Source organism: Seriola aureovittata, chromosome 13 (genome assembly GCF_021018895.1).
Source record: "Seriola aureovittata isolate HTS-2021-v1 ecotype China chromosome 13, ASM2101889v1, whole genome shotgun sequence".
Taxonomy (NCBI): domain Eukaryota; kingdom Metazoa; phylum Chordata; class Actinopteri; order Carangiformes; family Carangidae; genus Seriola; species Seriola aureovittata.
The window spans coordinates 14707913-14734913 of record NC_079376.1 but is presented as its reverse complement, the minus strand read 5'-3'; the positions used below and the strand labels follow the sequence as shown (position 1 = coordinate 14734913).

General features: G+C 39.7%; 2 protein-coding genes across 4 annotated transcripts; one reads left to right on the top strand and one right to left on the bottom strand.

The window, feature by feature from the left end:
- Nucleotides 1–179: 179 nt before the first annotated feature.
- arf6b (ADP-ribosylation factor 6b) lies at nt 180–2830 on the bottom strand. Its single transcript, XM_056394063.1, has 2 exons — nt 2675–2830; nt 180–2429 (listed from the first exon to the last, which is right to left on the bottom strand). Exon 2 carries the CDS (start codon nt 1766–1768, stop codon nt 1241–1243), a length of 528 nt encoding a protein of 175 aa, XP_056250038.1. The 5' UTR covers nt 1769–2429; nt 2675–2830; the 3' UTR covers nt 180–1240.
- Nucleotides 2831–10233: 7403 nt separating this feature from the next.
- aspg (asparaginase homolog (S. cerevisiae)) lies at nt 10234–26967 on the top strand. Of its 3 annotated transcripts, XM_056394096.1 has the most exons (18): nt 10237–10859; nt 14060–14183; nt 14634–14669; nt 17143–17254; nt 17432–17557; nt 17645–17728; nt 18376–18502; nt 18596–18708; nt 19976–20161; nt 20317–20430; nt 20593–20712; nt 20907–21002; nt 21916–22079; nt 23491–23577; nt 24073–24172; nt 24263–24322; nt 24466–24492; nt 25627–26967. In XM_056394096.1, the coding sequence occupies exons 1-18, from the start codon at nt 10616–10618 to the stop codon at nt 25666–25668; spliced, it is 1962 nt and encodes a 653-aa protein (XP_056250071.1). In that variant the 5' UTR covers nt 10237–10615; the 3' UTR covers nt 25669–26967. The 3 variants fall into 3 exon arrangements, with proteins under 3 accessions (XP_056250072.1, XP_056250071.1, XP_056250073.1); XM_056394097.1 differs by lacking the exon at nt 24466–24492 and having other exon boundaries at nt 10234–10859; XM_056394098.1 differs by lacking the exon at nt 14634–14669 and having other exon boundaries at nt 10238–10859.
- Nucleotides 26968–27001: the final 34 nt, after the last annotated feature.

Genomic DNA, 27001 nt, shown 5'->3' with positions numbered 1-27001 from the left:
TACTTTGAACTATGAGCATTATTGCCTCTTTCCCATAGTTTTAATCACTATAAACATATTTAGCTAAGCTACTTTGAAATAATAAAACTTTCTTCTTTGCCAAACTTAAAATGGTTTGATCATTCACAGGCCATACGCTGCGAAAACTACCTTTGATCCTTGAAGAAACAGAGACATAACAGATTTAAAATCACTTTTTTAATAAGACATTACAATGACATTGTTCTGTACATGGTTCCCCCAGTCAAAATAGGAGTAAGAGCTGCACCACAAGGTGTCTTTCAACATTTCACCAGTAAACAGCTCCCTCTGACTGCACGACAGATGGACTCTGATGTAGGGTTACTGTACTTTCGTACTCATGCTACAGATATAGGCTATCATATAATGTCCCAATACTGAGACTAATCAACTGTGGTATCAGATTGAGAGAGCTCAGAGCTGAATGACATTCCTTTGGAAAGATTGAGTCAACAGACTACGTGTTACCCAAAATTAAAAATGCATCCCAACAAGCATGTTTAAGAGTTACCAGAGGCCTATTTGTTGAATATTCAGCACAATTAGGTATCAAGACATGACACAAAAAGTCAATCAGTTAACTATATAGCCCACATAAGGGGATTGGGAGGGGTAACAAAACGTGTCCGAAGTCATTTTTTCTCTGGTGTTAAGACTGATGACAATGAAATGTAAGCAATGATTTTTTTTTCTTTTTTCTTTGCTGCAGTCAATACCATTAAAAAGAAATACTTGTCATCACAGTACTGTGTTAAAACAAATGTCAAAGTCCTTCCAAGTAGACTACATGACATTAAAGATCCCACCTTTGAAGAAAAAGATTAAGATCCAAGGTCAATGCAACAGAGATTGAAGAACCTTGAAACAAGCTGTAGTCCGAGAATGAAGATAAAAACTTTAGCTTCATTAGAAAAATTATATAAAACAGGAAAAACAATAGGCAAAGGCGGTGAACTCTGTGGCATTAACATTTGGACCAATTAATTCAATATTCATCAAGCAAGCCCCAAAATAATGAATGTGATATAGGCCTGCTACAGATTACAAGCAAACTTGAAGCCAGAAAACCCAGATAAAGATAAATTAGTCATGGGGTAAAGGTAGTATTAAAAATAAATGGGAAATAATCAACTTTTTCTGAACCATACTCATTTTGAGAAGTTATTTGTTACTTGCAACTTTATTATAGTTTTGACCTAAAACAGTCAGCACTCAATCATTAAGATTTGTAATTTGAGGTTAGCCATGTCAAGCCCTCATACAGTCCATCACCTGTAGTCGCACAGGAGGGCTGAACATACCAATTCCTATCTCTGATGCGGGTCAATCCGAGCTTCTCTTGGATTTCATGTGGCTTCATGGCATCCGGAAGGTCTTGCTTATTGGCGAATATCAAGATGATGGCATCCCTCATCTCCCGGTCATTAATGATGCGGTGAAGTTCCTGCCTTGCCTCGTCGATGCGATCCCTGTCCGCGCAATCAACCACGAAAATTAACCCTTGGGTGCCTGTATAGTAGTGTCGCCACAGAGGACGAATCTTATCCTGGCCTCCAACATCCCAGACGTTGAACTTGACGTTTTTGTAGGTGACAGTCTCCACATTGAAGCCGACTGTGGGGATTGTGGTGACAGACTGTCCGAGTTTCAGTTTGTAAAGGATTGTTGTCTTTCCAGCAGCATCAAGTCCGAGCATTAATATTCTCATTTCCTTGTTGCCAAATATTTTTGAGAGCATTTTCCCCATTTTGAACTCTTGTGCATAAATACTTAGCTCCTAATGAGAAAAAAATGTCTGATACCGTGCTGATGATTATTCACTTTAACTCTTATCTTCAGTTTGATTATGGGCTTACTTGTGAAAACATGACTCAGTGAAGAGCATTTGTAGCGAAAAAGTCAAAAATGCATACTCATGTTAAAACAGTACTTAGGGACTTTTTACTTGAGAGTCTGTGCGTCAGGATCCTGTAAAGTGCAGGGACATTTATGTTCAGAGTATCACAATGTTTACAGGCCCTATACTCAACATGGCACGGTTAAACTAAGAACTTGGCAGCAGCTGTTGCCTGGCGTTCATCGTGTTGCCCAAATCGACATAAAGCTGCCTGACAAACACAGGCCGTTACGATTCAAACTGCAGAGAGCAGACACTATGTGTATATAAGGCCCCGAAAAAGCCGCGGTACTTGTGAATTCCTCCTGGTGTTTGTGTCTGGCGGTCCTCCTCACCGGGTGCGCCCTTGTTCTCTTCACCGCTACCGGAGCAGAAAAGCAGCTTTCTGCGGTTATTCCATCAAGCGTTCCGCCGGGTACCTTCACCGTACTAGAGGGGACGACTTCGGGTAAAAATCCACGGTGACTCAGCAACACATGTATCCACTCATGAAACTCCACTGCTTGTCCCCCTGAAAAGAGATTTAGAAGGAGGGTCAGGCATGCCAAATTAGCAAGCTATCGCTCATGGCTGCTAAATACGGCTAGTGGGCTAACATGAGCTAGCCGGTTGCCTAGCAAGCTAGCCTTAAGCAATCTAGCTAACGGTGGTTAGCTGTTACAAGCTAATCATATCTGGATATAAAAATACGAGCGACGAAATGTTTGGTTTGCACCTTCTTGACATAAACACTTAATTGAAATACAAGTGATTTACCTCCTATCTCCCCCTCCTGTCTCGATAAATACACCCAGCTCCCGTCTTTCTCCTTTAAGTCGAGCTGGTCGCAGTGCTGCTACACCGGAAAGGTGTGGAGCTGCATTAACCGCCACTTCCTCCCGTCTACTTCATTCAGCTGCTGCCGCCGAGCACGGCTCTCACTGTCTGAGCCATACGCTACTCATAGGGTAAACAAAGAAATACACAAACTGCCATGAAATACACTGTGCCGACTCTTAACAGCATGTATCTAGTTTTTAGTTAACATTATACATGCCAGCAAATAATATTAAAATGTAACACAATGCTTTACTCTTAACTGTGCCCGCTAACAACATTAGTAGGCTGTTTTATTTTAGGTCTTATTGATTATATAAAATCTGAAAACGTTTTTACTTACATATTGATAGAAATGCATTGCATTGGTAATATTTCACTATCCAATATTGTCATCTGATTCGTCTTACGATTCTCTATGAATATAAAGGGTAACATCGCCCCCTTGTGGTAGTTGCAGGTTACCTTAGACCAAGGTATGATTCTGATCATTTTGTACATTTTCTTTTGTATGACTTGACAAATCTCTGTTAGGTCAATCAGTTGTGTTGTTAAACTCATATTTAGCAAACTGTTACCCTTCCAGTTTTGCTGCTGCCGGCATTTAGACGTAGCATTTAGGAACTACAGCAGGCAACTCCCCCATTGTGTAAACATTTAAAGAAATATTTCTCTAACATTAGTGAATATTAAGATGAACCCTTAAACTTTTCCGTTTCTACAAAACTTTGATGTGGTTGGGCAGATTCAAACCAGGAGGAAATGACTATTAAGCAGCAATAAGAAATGAATAAGAGTAGTACTTTATGGAGGAAAGGGGAACTATACAGAGGATGAGGACCACATTTTCAGACATCTCCATGTTGGTATGTTCTTTCTCCCTGACTGAGCCTTGAGAACTAGAGTGGAGCTGTTGCCAAATGCCCTTTGCTTAACAATTCAATGTGGACATATTAGTTAATTATTATTATGTATTACTAAAGTTTACTTCCAGCAAAAAAACAAACAAAAAAAACACGTACCTGTTTTGTTTATATACGTTTGCGGTTTAATGTTTAACAATCTGAAATCAGTATTTTAATATTCTAATTTGTTTAGGTAGAACCATTTTAACTACAGTAGCTGTTGGGTATAGCAAGTTTCATTTTAACAAAATCTAAAGTAGTACTACAACATTTCACTGTGCAAAGTTGATGAGTTACAAGTATAGAGTTTCCTAAGATTAAACTAAACAAGGGTAATATTTCCATCTTTTATTCATCTATGTAACTGTTAAAACATATATTTTATATGTAAATGTTATTATCCATTTATTTGCAGTGTATGTCTCACAGTTTCCCACACCCCTAGAATACAACAAGAAATTTAAATCATCTGAAGTGAATGTTTAATAGGTGGTTCCCATACCTTATTGAACCCCTGTGGCCATTTGATGTCATATACCAGATAGGTGTGTTCATAGGTTTGAAGATTATGAGTGTATGCAACCATGTTACTGCCTTAAACAAACTGTGATGGCAGCAAATAACCAACCTTGTTATTCAACATTTAGAGCCACCATTTAAAGTTAAAGAAAAATGAGACAGCTAAAAATAATTTAACACCTTTATTTTGTTCTCTATTGTTCAAAACTGATGCAGAATAAACCCAGCACAACAGGCATCATGACATGATTCCTTAAAAGACCCTGTCAACTGAGCTGCTTTAGTCTCTCTTGTCCATCTAGTGAGCCATTTTCATCATGTGACACTTTAACTGGCACAGCAGGTTTAAAACTTAACCGGCTAAAGGTTAAACAATTAATCAAACCACACTTTGTTTTAGCTGTTGCAAGTGACTCCAATAAATCTTGCAATAAACATAGAACCCCACCAAGTTAGACTTGTATTGCAGGTGTAAACTGCACGTCAAGTCGGAAAAATAAAATAAACATGCTGAAGACTGTTAAAACTTGAATGTAGGCTACACTATTTAAACCTATTTGCTATGGGAGGCTTCCTGAAATCAAAGAACAGATAAAGAAACACATTTAAAATGAAAGTATTATTTACTGATTCATCAGAAAACTGTCAATGAGGCATTTTGGTTTTGATTCTTTGATAGTGTTCTTGATGCATTTTCCCCAAAAATCTCCCAAAAGGAAAGTTGTAAATTATCAGCATGACTGGTTGGGTCTACATTACCATAGCACTTCTATTCTGAGAACAGCGTGAAACAATTTACATTTAGATGTGCAGTTAGGAGAAACTGGGAATAAAACCTTCAAGCAGGTTGAAGATTGCCAAATGAGTTAGTGGTCATGTCGTAATGTGTCAGCTCTCCTCATGTTAAGAAATATTCTTACTTTAGTCAATCTTTGCCTCACTCTGCACTTCTATGTCCTGTACTCCCCCGAGCACTGATGTGGAAACTGGCTTGGCTTTTTTAACAATAGCACATTTCTTGATATCTCAGTTTATAAATGTTTTAGAGTCATCATTCAAGTGGCCTCGCCCGCATTTTTTTGGACCAGCAAATGCAGAAGCGAGAATGTTGGATTATTTGAGGAAAGCAAGACTTGTCTGATGAAAGCAGTTTTATTGGAAGTCATAATTTATTTTTTGGTCTGTTTTTCGAGGTAATTATACGGAAGTGTATTGCATTCACTTGAATAAAAAAAAAAAAAAAAGCGTTTTTTCTGAGTAATTTATTTTTTGGTCTGTTTTTCGAGGTAATTATTTCTGTTTTTCCGAGTAATTTTTTCTCTCCTGTTTTTCTGACTAATCTTTGTTCCTGTTTTTCTGGCTATTTTTTTCCTTGTTTTTTGGAGTAATTTTTCCTGTTTTTCGGGGTAATTATTTTCTCTGAATTATCGAGATACTTCGAACATTAACCTTAGAACATCCAACCTGCAAGTGACTCCCATGGTGACACCTGCTCCGCACATTCACACTACAAGCTTTGCACAACAGCATTTGTGCTTTTTATCCCATTCTTCATGGCAGATCCTCTCATGTTCAGGCTCATAGTAACTATGAATGACGACATATTTGTCAGGTTTGTGGCCTTAACCTTAAAAAATCGCATGTTTGAAAGTTAAGTTACTGAGACATTTTTTCATTTGCGGAACATATTCTAGGAGGTGTATTTGTGTTTTCTTGTCAATCAAAATGTTGATGAATGCTGATTCATGGACATTTTCAACTTTTGTCTAATGTTTGATAATTATTTGTGATAAACTCAGGTTTACTTCCTTAATGGTTGATGATGTCACTGATTATCAATTGTGTGTCAAAATATCGAATTAGGGTTTGATTCCAATAGACAAATCCATATTAATATCTGCTTTGGCTTTGTGTATGCAAGTTTCTGCTTTGGCAACATCTTGCTCAGTCTATCTTTTGTCCCAGGATGCACTGTAAAAACACAAGCACACATTCTTTGACATAAAAGGGTTACAAGTATAGTGAGAAATATAAATTACAATTGCACCAACAAACCAAGCTTGTTTGTTGCATCGATAGAAGAACACTCTGTTAACTTCTGTTCTGTATTGTGGAATGCAGGAAAAGCAACTTTTAGATTTCACGCCTAAGTTAACCTTATCAGCTGAAAGGTGATGTCATCTTGTGTTCTCAACTTGTCTCTGCTCTCCCTAAGAGGCCAAAAAGTCAGTTATTGCAGGTTTAAGTAATCAAGTAACAATATCTTAGGAAAATTTGAATTACAATTTTTAGGCTTGAAGTTCTGAGTTTTCTCAGCTGTTTCACTTTTATAGAAACTGAACTTGATATTGTCAGTTGATTTGTTTACTTTGTCTTAACATGCAGCAAACTCTTTTCCACTGTTGTACTTTTCTGAAAGTGACAATTTTTTGAGGAAAGTGTAGACAACCATGTCCCACACAGAGTCGGCATGATGTTTCTTTTCACTTGCCATTAAGGAGCTTAAGGAAGTTGCCTGCATGTATATTAACTTTGTCCACCACGATCCCAACTCACTGCAAACAGGAGCTTTGACCTGCTAGAAGTTGTTGGTGCAGTGACAAAAACAAGGTCCAGTCATGTTTAGGCCCGAGTTAAGTTTGAAGCTCTGTGACTGGAGATTGAACCTGGATGGGTGTTGGCAAGTTGCTTTGCTGCAGCATCCTGTTCCCCTGCATTATCATATCCTATAGCTGACTCAGAGTGTCTTTATAAAGTAAATGAGCCATTCTTTTGAATAAGAAACCATGATCTCATCCAAGTGGCTTTTTCGCAATCTGTGATACATTTGCTCCTCTGTTTGACTCATGGAAGATCTTTTCAAATGATATCCATCCACTGTTGCCAAACACAGCTTTCTTTCCTAAAATTTAAACAGATTTTTCCCTTTCTCTTTTAGTGTTGTGACTATACATCTTAGAATTAAACATCACATTTTTTTTTACTACTGTTACTAATCAGCTGGGATGAAGTACAGGGTTGATCTGAAGTTATTTCTTTTTTAAGATAAACAAGTTACAGCTTATGTTTTTTGTGTTATTATATGAGTGACTTATGAACACATACACATTTTTCTCTTCCCCATGGGTGCCAGCGATGTAGGTTTAGACTGTGTGAATGTGGGATAGAGCATGTAAGGAGAAAATGTGATTAGCTCTGGTGCTGTGTGATTAGTACAAAATGATTTTTTTACATTTCAAGATTTTGTTTTTATTATATCAAGAAAAATTAACTTACTTTGCTTTAAGACACTTTTTGTTATCAGAGCATGTAAGGAGAATATTTGACTAGCTCAGGGGCTGTGTGATAAGCACAGATTGATTTTTTTTATTTTGGATATATTATTTATGTCATACTAAGAAACAGTTAACAATTTACTTTGATTTAAGAAACTTTTTTTATCAGTCTAGGATGACAATGTTTGGACATTAAAATATTTTTGTTATATTTGAACTGTTAAATCATAAAAGAATTTGAATCTCTACCTCATGTCAGATGTTAATACTCACAATGTTTGTGAAACTGCTCATTACATTACTTTGAGGTGTTTTTTTTTTTACAACTAGAATCACAGGTTGCTGTCTTGTTTTGTAAAACTGTCTTCAAACAGATTGTGTCTTTGCTGTTGAGTCATATAGTTCAGGAGTCCTGATCTGATCGGATCTGTTTATATGTTTAGGAGATGACATGATAATCACCAACTAATTTTAGATACACACATATTCACCAAATTTTGTTACATGTAATTGTTTGGCTGCAAATGACATACAGTAACTTCTTGAGAGAAACAAAAAACCAGGAAGGTATATTTCCTCAACGCTACAATAAACAATAACTAAATATCAAAATAGAAAAAAGGTTTCACTGCTCGGTATTAACAGTCTGTAAGAGCTACATTTGAAATTCAGCATACACACCTTAAGGTCAAGATATTGTAACCTGTTTAATTTATAATTGATAATGACTGTCCTTTGTAGGCTGGTCTTTTTACAATGCACCCAAGATTTTCCATTTTTTCAACAACATGTAACATGTGATGTGATATTTCATTGCCAGCACTTATTTTGATGTGTAATTTTCCCATAATGAATAGAAAGATTCAGAAATTCATAGAAAGTTGGGGTAGGGTGTACATCATCACTGGGCGCTCACCTGGAGACACAGCATTTCTGCATGGGCTAAAGATAAATAAAAATAGAAAATGAGAAAATCAGTTCACACATGATCATTAAACCCAGTAATGTAGTTCAAATCAGCTCCAACTTAAACATCTGCAATAATAAACTGTATTATGCAATTGAAAACTTCAAAACACTGACAGTGAACATTTTATTGAATACTTTTCATACTGTAAGTACTTCGGATATATAGAGTAGCCTACTTCTGATAATACTGTCCTTTTATTTTATTAAGGTTTTGAATAGGCCTATATAGCCTACATGGAGTAAGCTCTTTTTCACTAATATCAGTGGGCCTATGACATTAGTACCACTCTAACCCACTACACAGGGTACTGCTTTCTGTGAAGTAAAACATCTGAATACTTTAACCACTAAGCAGGCAGGTGTCACAGTATTATTCTGACATAATATGTCACTATTGCAGCGCTTACCTCTATTATTTCAAGACATGTGAACTGAATGAGACTTTTGTCCAGGAAGTCACCAGAAAAGGAGTCTGAGTCTTTTGAATCTTGGAACAGGTTCATCCAAAACTGTGCGTGTTGCCTCCTTAAAAAGCCCCACCAGTTTTCTATTCTTTGGTTGTGATTGCTCGATCCATACAGGTAACATCTGTGCGAAAAGTTGTCCAGATGATCGTGCCTCAAGAACATCTGCATTTGTTCAATGTAACAGTTCTCGGTTGCGAGATCCGACCGAATTCGGGAAGCAGTTCCATTCCTTACTGACACCTCATCAATAAAGTAAAAACCCACCTATTTAGGATGGCCTTCAATACCCAGTAATATGACAACACTTTTCACAATCTTATCTTAATCAATTTTGTTGTATTTTATTGCTCTTATTGTTCTTTTATTATTTTTTAAATTGTTTTTCATTTATTTATCTCTTCACTTATTACCTGTTGTAAAGCACTTTGGTACGCCGAAAGGATTGTTGTAAAGGGCTGTATAAATAAAGTACATTTACAAAGTATTGCGCGATTATCCTGGGATCACTGTTTGTAGAGTAGGCATGTAGCCATATCACCATTCGTGAAAATCCATCTATTGCACCATTGATGCAGATCCCGTACGGTTTGAGTTTATCATAAGAGTCTACATGCCACAGAAAGTTTGAGCCTGGATTCTTGTACATACGCCGCCGAAGGCGATTCCGGCGCCTCAGCTGAACACCGTGTGGATCCAATATTTTCAGCAGTCTCCTGATCGTCTCTTGAGTCACCACGTAGCCAGCCTGAATGCATTTTAAATGCATCATCTTGTATCCATGGAGCATGCCATATATGTCCAGCTGATCCTAGAGAAACATTGCTATGTCCAGGAGATCTGAATGGGCTTTTCTTCTGAACAACCGCAAAGTCTTCAGGTGCCTGCGCAAGGTCGACAAACTAATAATAATACCATCTATATGACTTAAAGACAGGACAATCTCCCAGTGTCTTAAACCCAGATCAAAGTAAAACTTGATTAAACTAAACAAGCAGGTCATGTTTGCTTCCATTAGCCTACATCGAGCTCTCAATAAAGAGTGAATGTGTCCAATATTGAATGCCCTCTAAACTCAGAAAAAAATTAGCCTGAAAAACAGAAAAGAAAAAGATTACTCAGAAAATCAGAAAAAGAATAACCCCGAAAAACCAAGCATAAAAAAAATGACTCTGGAAAACAGAAAAAAAAATACTCAGAAAAACAGAAATAATTACCTCGAAAAACCGATAAAAAAAAATTACCTCGAAAAACAGAAATAATTACCTCGAAAAACAGACCAAAAAATAAAATACTCAGAAAAACAGAAATAATTACCTCGAAAAACAGACCAAAAAATAAATTACTCAGAAAAACCGTTTTTTTTTTTTTTTTTTTATTCAAGTGAATGCAATACACAGTAGTTCACTGCTGTACATTATAAAATCAAGTTTGAGGCACTTGAGGCCACGCCCAATTCACTGACGTCAGAATGGGTACTGTCCATCGGCGTTTCAAGGGCAAAACTACAGAAGGATGAGAAAGAGCCAAGCACTTTTTGCTGCATCGTAATATAATCAAAACTATGGTTCCACCCCCTGTTTGCTGCACCACATGATTTCCACGGAAGCTGCTTTTCTGTACATAAAGCCAGAGAAGCTGCACCGTGTCTTAGGTTGCTGACAGCTGACAACTGAAGACCACCGTGTTTTGTACATTCTGAAGAAGCGCTTCCACGTTCAGCACCGGCTCACTGACTTTTAAGTCATCATGGCAGATTCCAGCCTTCAAAACCTGACATCGCTTGCCCGGGCTCTGTCACAACCTAAACTATATTCGTCAGAAGGGGATGACAGCTCTACGCGAAATACTCAGCATCAACTGTGCCGAAGGAAAAAGTTATCGAGCTGCAGTTCGAGCGAGCTCATAGAGTCGGCGACTCAACACACCGGCGAGGCGCGAGTCCTGGTCATCAACACCGGAGGAACCATCGGGATGACAGTTCATGATAACGGTAACTGTGGCTTAGTGAAGAAATTGCACTGTTATTTGTCTGTCCTGTGTAGCCAGCGGTAGTTGACGTGTGGCAGGTTAGCTAGCACAGCACACAGCTTGCTGCTAGCAGGCTGGTTGCATGTTGTTGCCTCATGTTGTTGTGAGCAGGAGGCTTGGAGCAAAGCCTCGCGTGACATCAACATGCCAGTACATCCTAAAATAGTCCTGCAAAGAGCTTAGATACACTGCTGAAGCTAGCTTACAACAGTTTGCTTTACACATGTACAAACTGTCTTTCTGGTCTTCAGAGACAAAGTGTATTGACTATTAATTAAGTGATGATCATAACATTTAGCTTTACAGTTCTTTGCGATTGCTTACACACTTATTTCAGTGTTGATGTACTGAAAGGTACAGTCTACAAAAGTTGAGGACCTGTTCTCAATGTTCATATTATGGATGCTACCGTGTCGCGACTGAGGTTGGTCTGGACCAATTCTCTGTGCAACGTCCTGCCTTATTTACAGTATTTGTTACATGAATTCTCCTTAGGGCTTAAATAAAGTATCTATCTATCTATCTATCTATCTATCTATCTATCTATCTATCTATCTATCTATCTATCTATCTATCTATCCATCTAAAGTTTGAATCTATAAAGGTTTTCAGAATTTGGATTTTTCCACACCTAATTGGAGGTTTTTTGTTTTGTTTTGTTTTGTTTTCATTAAAAGAGACAAAATGATGTTGAAAGGCATCATTCATCAGTCAGGACCCAGTGTTGTCTCCATTATTGTCTGGTGCCACCCTTGTATTCATTTTGGTGAAGTTATTTCTTTTTTAAGATACACAAGTTACAGCTTATGTTTGTGTTGCAGGGATTAGTCAGGCCTAGTTTTGTGTTATTGTTTTTATTTGTTTGGCACGACCACCTCGTCCTTTCCCACATTTTAAACCTTTGTTAGGTTTGTAAGTATTCAGATGAGCTGAAAATAAATAAATCACCCTCGATTTCACCTCTACTGTGACACCTTCAAATTCTTCTGGTTGTTCTGTTATTGTCTCAGTTTTCCCTTATTTTCACCAAGGGAATGTACTCCTGTAGCCTTTAGCCTTGCGGCAGCTGGTGGGTGATATTTAGCTAGCACAGCACACGGCTTGCTTCCAGCAGGTTGGGTTACATGTTGCTATGATCATGAGGCTTGGAGTAAAGCCTTGCCAGACCAAATTCTCATAGCATTTTTGTAAATCACTTTATGTGTGGATTCAAATTGAGGACACACGTGTAATTAGAAACTCCATCATATGACATGATGTTTCACCATCAGCTCTTCAAGCCTTACCAGAAAAAATGAAAGTACATGCTAAAATAGTCATGCAAAGAGCTTACCTACACAGCTGAAGACAACAGTTAGTTTTACACATTAACAAACTGTCTTCCTGATGTTTTGAGTCAAATTGTATGGACTATAAATTAAGTGATGATCATAACATTTAGCTTTAATGTTTTTTGTGATTGCTTACACACTTATTTCAGAATGTGACTAAAATCAACACACAAGCCAAATAAGACAAAACACTTGGAGCACAGTGTCGATGAACTGAAAGGTACAGTCTAGAAAGTTGAGGACCTGTTCTCCAGTCTCAATGTCCATATTATGGATGCTACTGTGAAGCGACTGAGGTCGGACTCTCTGTCCGTCTATTGCCTGGTCTTCTTTGGCCTGGCCTTCGTCCTCCACCTCCTCTCTGTCTTCCTCTTACTCTAATTTTAACTGCTTCCATGTTTGCAAAGTTCTCACAGAAGCTCACCTGATGTCTGTCTGTAGCACTAAGGCTCAGACTGAGTGGTGTTCATTTTCTGCATAAGTGTTTTTAGGTGTATATGTTGGTCAGGTGTGTCTTGCAGTTTGAAAAATAATTGTTTGCCCAATGATTGTAAGATTTAAGTCTTGGACAAAGTGTCTAATGTAAGAAAAAGTGTGTAGTGTTTTTGCAAGTTTGTGTTGTAGAATTGAAAACAAAGGGTAAAGTAGAAAATGTGTTTGTACTTTTAGTTTAAAAGTTGTCAGCAATCGCAAAAAAAACATAATAAAGAAAAAAATGTGGCTGTTGTGATCACAAGCTACTCCCTCCACTTCTACAGATGATAGCCAATCACAGTTTGAAAAGCTGTACAGCTGCCCCTCCTGATGCAGTCTGGAGCAACATCACAGATTCTCTCAATGAATAACCAGATGTTGTTGTGAGATATTGAGCAACATCTGGCACGTGTAGTGAGGCATGATAATTCAAAGGTCCAACCAGCTTCAGGTACAAGCGAAGACAGGACATTTCCAAGGCCGTCCATCAACGTTTCACTTCCCGTATTAAATAACATCCTTTTTATTTACTTTGTAGTACTTGCACAACTCATGAGGCGACATTGTTTTGACAAGTGCTATATAATAACATGTTATTGTTATTAAAGGCTTTTCTATTAATAGGATTAAATGGCCTGGAGCTGACACACTCTTCAACGAGTATGCTTAAATGTGGATATGTAGGTCTGCTACCCTATTTGCACCCCTGTCGTGATATGTTTGAAAGCCAATGGATCATCAATTTTTAACCAGGGATGATCATGTCAGTCAGTCACTCAGCTTGCCAGTTTAGCACTTAAATTCAAAGTAAAATATCTTGGCGAGTGCATGTCATGAAATCTACTTTTGATATATGTTTACATTGCATTAGCATTTCCCTTTACTGTTACTCCTAACAAAGCCTTTAAGTCTTTCTGTCATGATTTCTGGAGGTAGCTTACTTGATGTCTTCAGGGCTTATGCTCATGTGGCTGTCAGCTGCCACGAGTTGTCTCTCATTTAAACTGAAATGAACAATTCCTGCTGACATTCATTCAGAGTGCACACAGTAGCAGTGGTGCTGTGGCCATTGTATTCACAGTTCTCCACTTTCTTATCATAGATTTCAGAACTGTTCAATACCTTAAAAACATATTTACTCAGTGTACATAAGAATCAAAATTTCAACACCTGGAACAATGCCATTTCTTACATTTGCCACTAGGGTTCAGTATGAGACTGATGTGTGTATTGTTGTTATAATGGTCAATTCTATTTACTCTTATCCTAAGTCATCACTGATTGACAGTAATCACACAGAGAGCAAGCTATGAACTATTCCCCTAACCCCTTTTTTTTCTATTTGTGTAACTCACAGTGCTTGCACCACAAGCCAATGCATTTGTAAAGAGCTTGCGGAAGCTGCCCATCCTCCATGATAAGACATATGCCCAGCAGACCTGCATGTATGACTATTATGGACCCGACACCCTGGTCCTGCCGTAAGTACACTCGAATACCTCCCTGCGTAGTCAATATTTGAAAGAACTACTGTTAGTTACGTTCTGCTCATATGCTCTTGTATGGTAGCGTGGAGCGTAAGGTATCAATGTATCAAATTGAAATTGATGTTCTTGTCCTAGACAGCTAATCCTGTGTTTGAGAGCAGCTTAACAGGTCTTAATCACATTGATATAGGTATGCACAGACCATTGCAAAGAAAATGAAATCATTTTTGCAAGGCAGGTTGGTGGCATAGGCTAAATCATAACTGCAGCTTATCTTCATGTATATTAGTTTATACCCCAGAATATAGTCGGTGTAATGGTCATCATACAGTAGAAGATCCATTTCATATTTGAAAAAGCAGAGTTTGCGCAGAAATTACTTACTGTCCTCCTAAGAATAGCAATGGTTATAATGACTCTAAACTGCTTTTGTTGCTTTAACAGGGCGCCAACAACCCATCATGAGCCGCAGTTTCACGGGTGCTGTAGTACTGATAGCCTTGCGTGTGCCTACACTGTGCCTGAGAGTGACTTGACGCCTCCATCTCATGTAGACCAAATGTTAGGGTGTGCTTGCCTGATGCGTAATGCATGCCGACGTGGCCTTTGGCAATGGGAGAAAATACCGGGAAGGATACTGGAAGGAGCACAGAGCTGTGTAGTGCTGGAAGTATTTTTGTGTCTCTGACTCTGCACTTGCTGCTTGTCGACTCTGTCACCAACCAGCCAGCGGTGTCAATGTCCAGCAGGGGGTTAGCTCAGATGGGATAATCTGATGTTTTTTGGAGGTTTAGTTAGTGAGAAGCTGCTGTTGGCCTGCTGGTAAAAGCAAGGTTAATTGGCTCTGTTGCATGCTCGGTTTTGCGTCGTCTTATTGTCCGGCGCGTGTGCTGCGGAGCAGTGAAGGTGGAGCCCCTTGTGCCTGGGCCCCCAGCTGATTAACAGTCTCTGTAGGGTCGTCATTAGTGATAGCAGGTTCGCCTCTGCCATACATTCACTCACAAATTTCCATACCCCATCTTAACTGCTGCTGTGACAGGCGGCCGAGCAGCAGGGTGGAGCGGGATGTATGGTAAAGATAAGGAATCCGTACAGCAGATGTTAGATGGTTTTTAATTTCCTAGAAGTTGAGGTTGTGTGAGGAGTTTGTGATCTGTTTGTTAGGCTTATAAAAAATGATTTCAGAGCACTGTTCAATTTGACTGCCCTCAACCTCACAACATGTCCACACCGTCAACCACTACACAAGCTCACTGTTATTTTTTTGGGGCCTTTTTATGCCTCTATTGACAGTGCAGTAGAGAGACAGGAAATGGTGAGGCAGAGAGAGGGGGAATGACATGGAGCAAAGGGCTGTCCGATGCGGGACTCACCGGGGCCAACTGCAGCGAGGGCCTTAGCCTCTGCACATGGGGCGGCTGCTCAACCAACTGAGCTACTCCACGCCCCAGCTCACTGTTATTTTATTAACTGCTTGTTAAATCTCTTAAATATTAACAATTAGTTCATTATCATTAATGTTAATCCTTTGCTAACATAATATTAATATTATATTAATATGACTGTGTGAGCATGTTTTTTATGCAATTTTATGTTAATTCTTTTAGATGTTCAGCATGAATTGATATTAGCTCATCCTTGAGTTTATACAGTGTTAATATCAACTTAAAGTCTAATGGGCATACTGTTGATCGTATGCAGTTTACTTGCCTATGTTGAACACTTATTCCTGAGGAGGGAATTAGTTTATTGATTTATTGAAAAGCCTTATTCATGTGATGTTAAGAGGCAACGCCACAAGGCCGTTTGCACCCTACCTCCACCCGTCTTCTTCAACACCGAGTCCCCCATCACACGCACACATGCACACGTTCATTATTCTTAAGCTATGAAGATTCTTAGCACGGGTATGCAAATGTTTAGCTTTTGCTACACCTTAGGGTACACTGCCAGATAGATGAAATGGTGTTTAGAATAGTGTTTTCTTGTGGCACTCTGGCTTCAAGATTATGAACAACATATGTTCCAGGGTTGTGTGTGGACTTAAGGCTAATTAGAAGAGTGTCTGTAGGACCCCTGGTTGGGTGGACTGGGGCTTGCCTGCTTTTCCCCCTGCTGTTCCATTCAGCTTATATCTCCATGTTATGAGGCTGCCCTATGGTAATGTGGGGGGTGTTTCACCCTGTTTCTTTTAAAAGGGAGATTAAAAAGAAAATCTTTCCATGGCTGTTTAGCCAGTCACGCTGCCTTATACGGAGTGTCGCAGGTGGGGCTGTGGGACGGATGTAGAGGCGACATAAATGAGAGCAACCTCCCTTGTAACTGAAATGAAAAAGAAACTCAGGGTTTTGGCCTAACCTGAAATGACTCACCAAATAACCCTCAAGTTATATCAAATTGGCAGCCTTATATCCCTCAGCTTTGCTTACTGGAAATTTACAGTACGCAGATATAAGTCCCAGCAGAACATAAGTACTTTATTGTGGAAAAGAAAAATACCTAATTTTAAAGCGCTGTTCTCGCTAACAATACGCTTACCATGCCCCTCCCTTGTACGCTTCCAGAAACGTCTCTCTGTGTCTGAAACAGGTTTTGGCACCATGCTGCTGAGACAGAAGGCCTGGCTAAATAGACTTTGCGTCGCCTCATAAAGTCAGCTTGGTTTTTAGCATTCCCTTATCCTTCTTTAAACTCACTTCTCAAATGTAAACAGAACTTGATCCAACTTTGTTAAATGAGCTCAATGAATAGACATAAGCATTTGTCACACTGCAGATAACAATCATTCGTTTAACCACGTGTCCTTAATGTGTTGTGGAGCAAACAACTGCACTTGCAAATAACTAAAACCACTGATATATTGTTTGCTGTTTGTTGTTTAGTTTTTTATAAATACGATGATTGACTTTGTGTACACAATTACTGAAACTCATAGATGATTTCTATCTTCCAGGATGAATAAAGACAATAAGAGGATAGTCTACACTATCTTTGAGTACAGCCCTTTGCTGGACTCCTCCAATATGACCACGGATGACTGGGGTAAAATTGGAAAGGACATTGAGGTATTTGCTGCTGGATTCATTTCGTTGATAGGTTTTCAAAATAAATTCCTCATAATCTATGCTTTTGAAAGCTCATAAAATAAAGCATATGGAGAAAAAAAATAGTGATGGTGTAAATGCTGTTGTAAATTGAAATTGCATTTTTTTTTTTTTTTTTTTCCTCTTTTCTGACTCCAGAAAAACTATGAAGACTATGATGGTTTTGTGATCCTTCATGGCACAGACACCATGGCTTACACAGCCTCTGCCCTGTCGTTCATGTGTGAACACTTGGGCAAACCAATTGTTCTCACTGGCGCACAGGTAAGAGCTGACAAAAAAAAAAATTGCAGCATCGCATCAATTTAAGGTTTTACTGTCTTCTGAAGATGAGACTCTTTCTGTCTTTAGGTGCCCATCTATGAGATGAGGAATGATGGCAGAGGCAACCTGCTGGGGGCGCTGCTGATCGCTGGACAGTATGTCATTCCTGAGGTGAAGAAATAGAGATGGCACCTAAATGCTCTTACACATGGTATTCAGTTATTATACAGATGTACTTAATTTAGCTGCCTCAAAGAAGAAGACGTTAAGAGTGGATGTATTTGGGAATGTGAGAGTGAGACAGAATAAATTAGATTCATTCTAGTGGCTTTATTTTAAAATCCTTCTTTTAATACTATAATATTTTTGTGTGTGGGGTTGATGAATGAATTATGAAATCATAAATGAAATAATATAGGAAAAGAAGTTATCCTTTGTTATTATAAAGCTATGTATTTGTAAACAGGTTGAGAAAATACAGCGTGCTATACAAAGACAGGTGTGAGCACTTGTGGCATTCAAATGGTAACAAAAGCGCTTTTAAACGACTTGTCCGATGAGAATGCTTTCTAACGACAGTGAGATGTGTTTCGCAATACTGAACAACAATTACCAGAACAGGAAGAACACTGATCAGTGTTATCTACACTATGTCTGTGTATGCACCACTGAAGTGCAGAACAAATTTTACTGCATTAAAGAAGAACACTAAGGACAAACTGATATAGTTTTAATTGACAGTTAGGTTAGATAGGTTTCCATGTTAAAGGGATATTGAGCCGTGTCATGCGTTAAATTTATCTTTCTCTCGGGTTCAGGTGTGCCTGTATTTCTACAACAAACTCTACAGAGGGAATCGTGTGACCAAGGTGGATGCTGGGAGTTTCAATGCATTCTGCTCTCCTAACTTGGCTCCTCTGGCCACTGCTGAAGTGGATATTACAAGTAAGATGGTGGTATAATGAGCTTGTCTTTATGTCAGAAATAAACCTGGAGTGTAACCAGTTTTTGATAATTTTTCTCCATCTTTGTCCTCAGTCAACTGGGACACGGTTTGGAAGGCAAACACCACAGCAAAGTTTCAAGTCAGCACGGAGCTGAACCGGAACGTAGGCCTGCTCAGGCTGTTCCCAGGAATAACTGCTGCCACTGTAAGTCCTTCTTGGAAATGCTGTTATGCAGGTGGTGCAGCCTCTGCACTGGAGCAGAGGTATTTATTCTGTCTTTGTCATATTCACCAAATGTCCAGAGGTTACTTGGTGTCCTCGGTCTTTGGTTGACCCAGCAGAATAATTAATAGGTTAGTTGATAGTTAACTGAAATGTAAGTCTTTTGGTGGCACACTAACAAATCCCTGGTCAAATGACTTTTCTTGACTTACCTTGATATTTGCATGATTCTAAGGTTCGCTTCATCTTGCGTGTATGATATCAAGTCGTTATTATATTATACACGATTGCAAATCAGCACCACATTACATAAAGTCAGACGGTGAAAGGCTAACATTAAAACCAGCATTGTGCAAATATTTTAGCCACAAATGTTGTGAAATGAAATAGTTTTAAGTAATTAAAGATATTTTCTTCAAAGATAACGGACTGCTCAAAACTGCAATAAAATATAGTTAACTTTAATTTAATTGCGCTATTACCGTCTTCCATTACTTTCCCAGTCATGTAAACTGCCATCATAGCTCAGAGAGGGATGAGAGGGAGTTATGGGCCATGACCAATCACCCTGTAAAGAGGGAGGACTGTCATAGATACTGTAACGTTTAGCTGCACCTCCCCCCTGCAGAGGCTGCTGGGAGAGTGACTTTACTGTCTCAATCTGCTCCCGCTGCCCAGCTCGGCTATCAAGACTTTCTTACAGCCTTTAACTGCATTTATGAGGCACACGTTTTGATTAGACACCAGACTCTCGTGTGCCCCGCTGTCCCTGCTGTATGAGAGCTTCATTGGTAATCTGCGTCAAACATTTCTTGTCAAACTGCTTATCACATCAAAAAATACTGACTGAACCTGGCACTTTTAATGTCACCTTCCCCTCGCATTTTATGGTAACTGCTTTGGTCTTGCCAAGTGACTTTATGCTTGCTAACACCTTCAGATTAATTACTCTCCTTCCTGCCATTTCAGTCATCTGCCATTCCAGTCATACGCCATGGCTAATGATGTGGTATAGGGCCTCTAAGTGCCAGCCAACCAGTGACTGAGATACTGGTTGCGTCGATGGCACCAGATGGGTTTTTAGGAGAGTGGATGGTTGCATGCATTGGAGTGAAAGGAAAAGGGCTGCAGGAAAAATAACATGGAATACTAATTTCTCAATTTGAATCTGCACAGTTGAGCAGCCAGTTCAGTTAGCCATAAATTGTGGGTGTTTATTATCTTAAACTGTGGTTGTATGTGCGTCCAGGTAAGAGCTTTCCTGCAGCCGCCCATGGAGGGCGTGGTGCTGGAGACATACGGCAGCGGAAATGCCCCCGATAACCGTCCTGACCTGCTAGAGGAGCTGAAGAAGGCAACTGACTCCGGCGTCATCATCATCAACTGCACCCAGTGTCTGAGGGGGTCTGTGTCTGCATCTTACGCCACTGGCAAGGTAGTTCACGTCACCTTTTAGTCCAGCATGACCTCTGTATGTTTGTGATTCATTTTCCAAATAAAAAGATAGAATGGCTGGCCCATTAAGAAGAGACTCAAATCATTTTAGACGGAGGGGAATTAATCAGATCACACACTCCCATGACTTCTCAGGTGTTGATGGATGCAGGGCTGATAGCCGGTGGTGACATGACTCCAGAGGCTGCCTTGTCAAAGCTGTCCTACGTGTTGGCCAAGAAGGAGCTTGATCTAGATGCCAAGAAAAAGGTCGGTGTCTTTTATACACAAATGACTTCACTTTCAACACTTCTCTCTTCTCTGCAGAGCTGAAGCAAAACACAGTTTTTAGAGTAACAGAACATTCACAGAGAAACCAACAGATATAAGAGAAGTTAAAGGTTTGTTATTTGTGTGTGCGCCTCTGTCTAGATGATGGGTGAGAACCTGCGAGGTGAAATGAGGGCCGACTTAGCAGGAGCCAAGCTGTGTCTGAGCGACAGCCGTTTCATCCAGGTCATCGCCAAGTCTCTGAGCATCAGCTGCAAGGAGGTGAGGGCGCCAGCAGCTAACGCACTGACTACCACACAGCTATTATAAGTGCTAACAGCCCAGTACTTGTCATTTTAGCCAAACTGCTGACAAAGCACCCAACTCACTGTAAAGTTCACTCATTTTTTTTTTTTTCTCTTAAATTGCGGTTCAGTTTTTTTTTTTTTTTTAATTTAAGCCTGTGTTGTCTCCAGGAGCTGGAGGCCATTCGTGATGCCCTGACTCCTACACTGGCATGTGCTGCTGCTAAGATTGGAGACATAGAAGCCATAGAAGCCCTAAAAGACATGGTAAGCAACACTACAGTCTCTTCCACACACGTGGGCAGTTTTTGGATTGTTTGTCAAGGCAGTAATAACCCTTTCATGGTTTGTTTCAGGCAAAGTGTTGCACAGGATAATGTCCTATGGACTATCAGCCTTTATTCTCAGCCTGTATTCTCAACAATAAACAGATGCATCAACCTTCCAAGCTCCACGTGGCGGATGCTGTCATACTCTAAACACAGCTTAGCACTAGAATTTTATGCCAGCACAGCGGCATTTGACCCGGCTTATCTTGATCGTGTTTGGTTTTTTAGGGTCAACCATGAGGATCACTGACAAATTTCCAGAGCCAACTTCTCCATATTAGAGGGGTGTAAAAAAACATGCAGGCTCACAGCCAAACAAAACACAAGGCCAGACTAGGAAGGCCGGCCTGGAGTCGTGCCCGTGGTCACACGCACATGTTTGTATTTGGCTCGACTGGTATGCAGTCGCTGCTTAGATTTCCATACGCTTAAAAGCAGATTTAAAGTTTTAACCTCATATCCTTGCACTTAGTTAGACACTTAACGAAGCTTAGTGATTGTGTCTTGTAGGAGAAATGAGCCATATTCACACCTGCAGTCATAAGTTAATACATTTTCCCTGCTTGTAATGACCATTATCCATGTACTCCCTCAGTCTTTTGGTTTTCAGCCACAGGTTTTATATACCAGTCAGTATTTACAGCAGCAGGACAGTGTAAGTGGGATGGTCTCATTGTAATGAGGGAACATGTTAGCCAGTGCAACAGTTTGGTTCGATGTGTTTTTTGGACAGTAATGGAGGTCTTTGACACAGAGGCAAAAGCTCAGTCAGGCTTTGGCTTCTCAGATGATGCTCTCCTTTAACAACCAGGTGAAACACACTGATGGGTTCATGTTTTCCTTTGTCAAAGGGCACTAACTTGGGTCTGGGTGACTTCGATGGACGTACACCCCTACATATTGCCGCCTGTGAGGGCCACCTGAAAGTGGTGCAGTACCTGCTGGGTCATGGCGCTACAGTCCATGCTAAAGATCGCTATGGGGATACACCTTTATCCAATGCTGTACGCTTCAGGTAAACTTCGCCTTATTTGAAACAATAACGGCTGTTGTGTCTGTTTTTATCTTGTCTATTAAGGTAATAATATAATTCATGAAGCTGCAAACATGGCATTTAAAATCCCCCATTTTGCCATTAGCAACCATTGTTGTTCCTCAAAGTGATCTGAGTGTGTCTTGAAAACATGTTGTTAATAGCTGCTATAGAGGGGACTTCATTAAATGAGCTGAGGGGTAGGAAATCTGGCTCTGTTTAAATGACAGGAAAGGAGCAGCGGCTGACAGAGGGGGGTTGAAACCAGGGGAGCAACTCATAATGGAGTTTAGAGGCCAGGCAATAATTATAAACAAATTAGGCTAATTGTCATCTGACAATTTAGACAGTGTTTATTTTTACCATAGCTGATTTTTAATTTGTGTCATTCATTGACATTGCTCTAAATGTGTATCAGGGAAAAAGCTGTGTTTAATGTTTCTGTTCAAGTGCTATGTTGAGCCTCGGGGTGAAAACGTTGTATGTGTCGTGCCAAATGGCTGTTGTCCTATTTTAACGGTTGGAGCTGCAAGTGTAGACTTGTTTCCCTTGTGATGGTAGAGGGATGCACTGGAGCGCTTACACCTGTCGTTACACTTCCTACAGTAAACTTCGGCTTTCTTTGCCCTTCCTGAATGTATTTAACAAAATGAGACTAAGTAATAGAACTGGAGTTTTGAGTTGCTACCTGGATGTCAGCATGTCTGACGCACTTTGAAAGTCACTGACAATTCAGTGAACTACAGCCTGATGTCCATATAAGGAGTGGCTGAGAGCAGCGAGAATCAGGGTTTAAAGAACAAATGTGGGGAGTGTCCTCTGAACCAGTCCTACCAGCCTGCTCCCAGTTTCACATATGAGAGATACTGGCTTCTTAACACTCTACAGGAAGTCTGCTGGGGCTTTTTCATAGTTTATTTGGCTGTAGCTCTACATAGTTCTTGACAATTAAGCTTCAATTTGGCTGATTGGGTACCTTACCTCCACGCATGCCAAGCTCAGCTCTCATTTATAATCTCACCAGTTGAATGGTGAACAATTTAAGGCCCTTTGTTTTGTTGTGTATTCCTGTCTTTGCAAATGGCACTGCAGGTGACTCCTGTGAGGGTGGTTCATTGTGGGCGATAAGGAACTTGTTTTTACTTGCCAAACTGAAACCAGTGCCACATTGTACTCTGTCAATGAAAGTTGGAAAATTGAAAAGTTCAGAATCAACGGTATGAAATGAAAATGTCTGAAAACAACATTATATCTAAGTTATGCTTCTTAACAGTTCCTCATACGGATTTACCAGTTAAAATTGGCCAAAACTGATTAATAATTTGATAGTATTTATACATTAAATACACAGCAATAATTGTATCCCCTCATTGCGGGTCTTATCCTAACTTAGGCACATGGAAGTTGTGAAGCTGCTGAGAAAGACCGGGGCCCACTTCTCCAGAGACGAGTCGGAGGAAGCAGGAACAGAACTGTGCAGGTGAGACGCACATAAAGCACATCTTCAAACAACTCCACACATATACAGTCACAAATTTTCTCAGTTGCTCAGCCACGCACAGTGACCCATCCTACATAGCTGACGCAGGTACAACCAGTTGTCCCACTGTTACACAAACTGTAGGAATGCTACCTGGCAGCATAGTTTTGGATCTGCTCTGCATCTTTAGTGTCGGCAGGTGTACGACACTGGCTGGCCCCAGTTATTTATCTCTCAGAGACACTCGTGAGGGTTTGTCGGGACTGTTCCAATTAAGAGTTTCAGAAACACACCTATTGTAAGGTACAATAGGAATGGCGTACGTCACTTTCAAAGTAAAACCTAAACATCAGTGAGTCAGCATTAGTGATCGCTTCCCTTGATGTTTCTTCATGCAATCTGTCCTTCACCCAGGGTCTATTTGATTGTGTTTATAATGCCGATTTTAGGAAACAGATCCCTTTTCTGTAATAACTATCATTTCCTGTGTCTCAGCATGGCAGCCAGCGGTGACCTGGAGGGCCTGGAGATCTGGAGCCTTGCTGGAGCAGACCTGAATACATTAGGCTATGATGGACAGACAGCCATTCAAGTGGTGGGTTCTTGGGAGACATATTCCACTTTAGTAACACTTTTAAATTCATAAAAATAAAACTCCCTCTCATCCATCCTTCACCTGTCACAGGCCCAGGCTGTTGGCAAAGAAGAGGTAGTGGCTCTTTTAGTCCAACTCATGAGCAGAAAGGTAAGCACTGTCTTCCAATCCAGCTGCTTTATATCTCTGTTCTTTCATAACGAACAAACACAGCTTCAACTTAATATACATTCTAGTGTAACACTGAGTCAATTATTGCTTCTCAATTACATGTTTGTCTTGTTTAATTTCAGGCGGTATTTGATGAAAATGATGATTTGGTAAATAAGATGTAGTGAATGCGTTTGTTTCCCAATTTGGGTATTTCCTATCCTGAGCATGAGATCCCTGTAGCATGACTGCTTTGGCACCCCTTCTTGTCTGCGTGCATAACCTTGTGCCTACCATCCATCCATTCATTTTATAAACTGGTCAGAATTGTGGATTTGTGAGTTGTCGTGTATCCCAGCATGCATTGCCCAAGTAGCAAGGTATACCAATGTACCCTGGATGAGTCATATTGTCCATATTGTATTTCACATAAAACACAAACAATACACAGTAAAAACGGATTAAAAGATAGGTTCACATTTTTTTCACGTCTGTCTTAAAACAGTGCTGACGTTCCCGTATGGACACTGAATGGTTTGTGCTGCAGGTGTGATGGTGTCTTGGTTGTAGTAATTGTTCCCTTTCTCACTACTGGCTGTGAAAAGATCCTTCTCCAGTACAATGTTGATGGAAAAAACAAAATTCTGTCCTTGTTCTGTGTAAATGTGTAGTCTAACTTGATGTGAGGCTGCAGAAATGTACTGAATGTAAGAAGCATTCCAGGTGGGTATCTTCCAAAGCTTTTTGGTATGAAAGTACCTGCTGCAGCTCCATGTTGTGGAAGCTTCACATTAGCTTCAGCTGAAGTTAAGAAGTCAAGCATTTTGTCGCCCGGATCTTTTTATTGACATTGCTCTATGAAGGGGTTTCTTCACAAGTATGGAGAGCTGGAACAATTACAGTGAAACAAGAGCCCTTTCAAGGTGCATATTGGCATGTGAGTATTATATTAGGATAAACAAGAAAAAAATATGAACCTATTTTTCATGAGATTTCAAATGACTGAACAGAAGAAACGGAGTATAAGGGGAAAAAAAAGGAAAGAAAACATTTCTAAAATGAATTGCAATTAAAACGAAGCATATGAGACAGTAAAAACAAACAATGGTTTCTCATCAAATGCAGGTCAGATAAAATCTGATCACCATCTATGCAGCTGGCTTTACTCTAGGCTGACCAGTATGTGCGTTTGTGTGCATGTGTGTGTATTTGTGCTTGTGCACTCTGGTAGTCGAGAGTGCTGAAACACCTCTCACCTCCCCATTGCTCCATAATAATCCCGTCTGTTTTTGTCTCTGTGGCAGAGCGGAGTGATCGAGTTCACCGCCAGTCCGTCCGGATCGTGAGCTGACACTTCCTCACGCGACAGGAATCGTCCTCCATTTGTTTCTACTTCATCCGAAACCGTGTTCTACACACGGTTCACTGTCCTGTTGAATTTCACATTTACTGTTTTTACTTTTAATATCTGCACAAACACTTATTTTTCCATGTCTTTTAAAGCCATCACTACTAACAGTATTTCCCTCCAAACCCATATATAGCATAACATTTTATAACCATTGCTTTTGAGTCTAGAAAGGGCAACACTAGATGTATGTATATGTTGCATTGTTGCACAGTAATCTCTGTATAAGGAAACAAATGCTGATTTTATCAAATGCTTTTATTACTATGTATGAACAACAGACTCAGTTATTATGATGTCCAGTCAGGGAATTAAGGGTGATCTTCACCGAAGCTGTTTTAACATGGTCAATGCTGGAACCTTCCGTAACTCTTGAACAGTAAAGGATGATTGGCGAAGGTTAATTTTGAAGAAAAAAATAAAAATAGCAAAAGAGTTAAGAACTCTGAGCAGTGCACATTACTTCATAAAGTAAGGTTGTCTCTTTCTACAGCAATATATTCATACTACCTGGAATTACATTCACAGATTTTATTTTTGTGCTTATTTTTATAGTGAGATGGTGGAACGGGTCTTGTAATGTACTAAAAGTAAGGTTTCTGTTTTTACTATGTGGAATATTATCCGACTGTAGCACTTGTTCACTTCAGTTTAAAGTATACCCTGAAGCCGAGATGTTCATTTCCTTCTGCTCAAACAGGAACTACAAAAACCTGCAATTACTTTACACACTCATCCAGCCTGTTTCTTGTGCTGATTGTCGAGCTGGAAGAGTGGCATATCTCACTTTGAAATGTAAAGGGGAAATCAAGTCTGAGCCAAATTGAACCTTAAAACTGCCAAAGTTTTTGTGTTCATCGTGTATTTTGTCGTCTATGTTCTTTGCGTCCGTGATCACAAATAGACGACTTGTGTTTTCCTCATCTTTGTTGCGCTATGAGTAAATGATGTTAAACCGTGTTACTCTTGGTTTGATACAATTTACCCTTTAAACCAATCCAGGTTACATTTTGTCATATTTGAATGTTATCAGCTGTAAGGGAATTACATGTGACTTGAAAGTGCAAATACATCTTAATCACTATCACTTGAAATGTATCCTTTCTTTTTCAGTGTTGCTATTGTCTTACTGTTGAATTAAAAAAAAAAAAAAAAGTGGTAAAAGAGTGTGTATGAAAATGATCCTGTGGTCTGTGTCTGCTATGGAAAAAGCAATAAATAAATATCTTAGTTCAAAGCACTGTCTCCTGTGATGGCTGCTGTGTTGCACC

What these genes read in the sequence shown, in the direction of transcription:
- aspg (XM_056394096.1), top strand. Translation starts at nt 10,616, where the DNA reads ATGGCAGATTCCAGCCTTCAAAACCTGACATCGCTTGCCCGGGCTCTG. An exon ending in TCCAACTCATGAGCAGAAAG is followed by an intron (nt 24,323 to 24,465) that starts GTAAGCACTGTC and finishes GTTTAATTTCAG; the next exon opens with GCGGTATTTGATGAAAATGA. An exon ending in TTGATGAAAATGATGATTTG is followed by an intron (nt 24,493 to 25,626) that starts GTAAATAAGATG and finishes TCTCTGTGGCAG; the next exon opens with AGCGGAGTGATCGAGTTCAC.
- arf6b (XM_056394063.1), bottom strand. Translation starts at nt 1,768, where the DNA reads ATGGGGAAAATGCTCTCAAAAATATTTGGCAACAAGGAAATGAGAATA.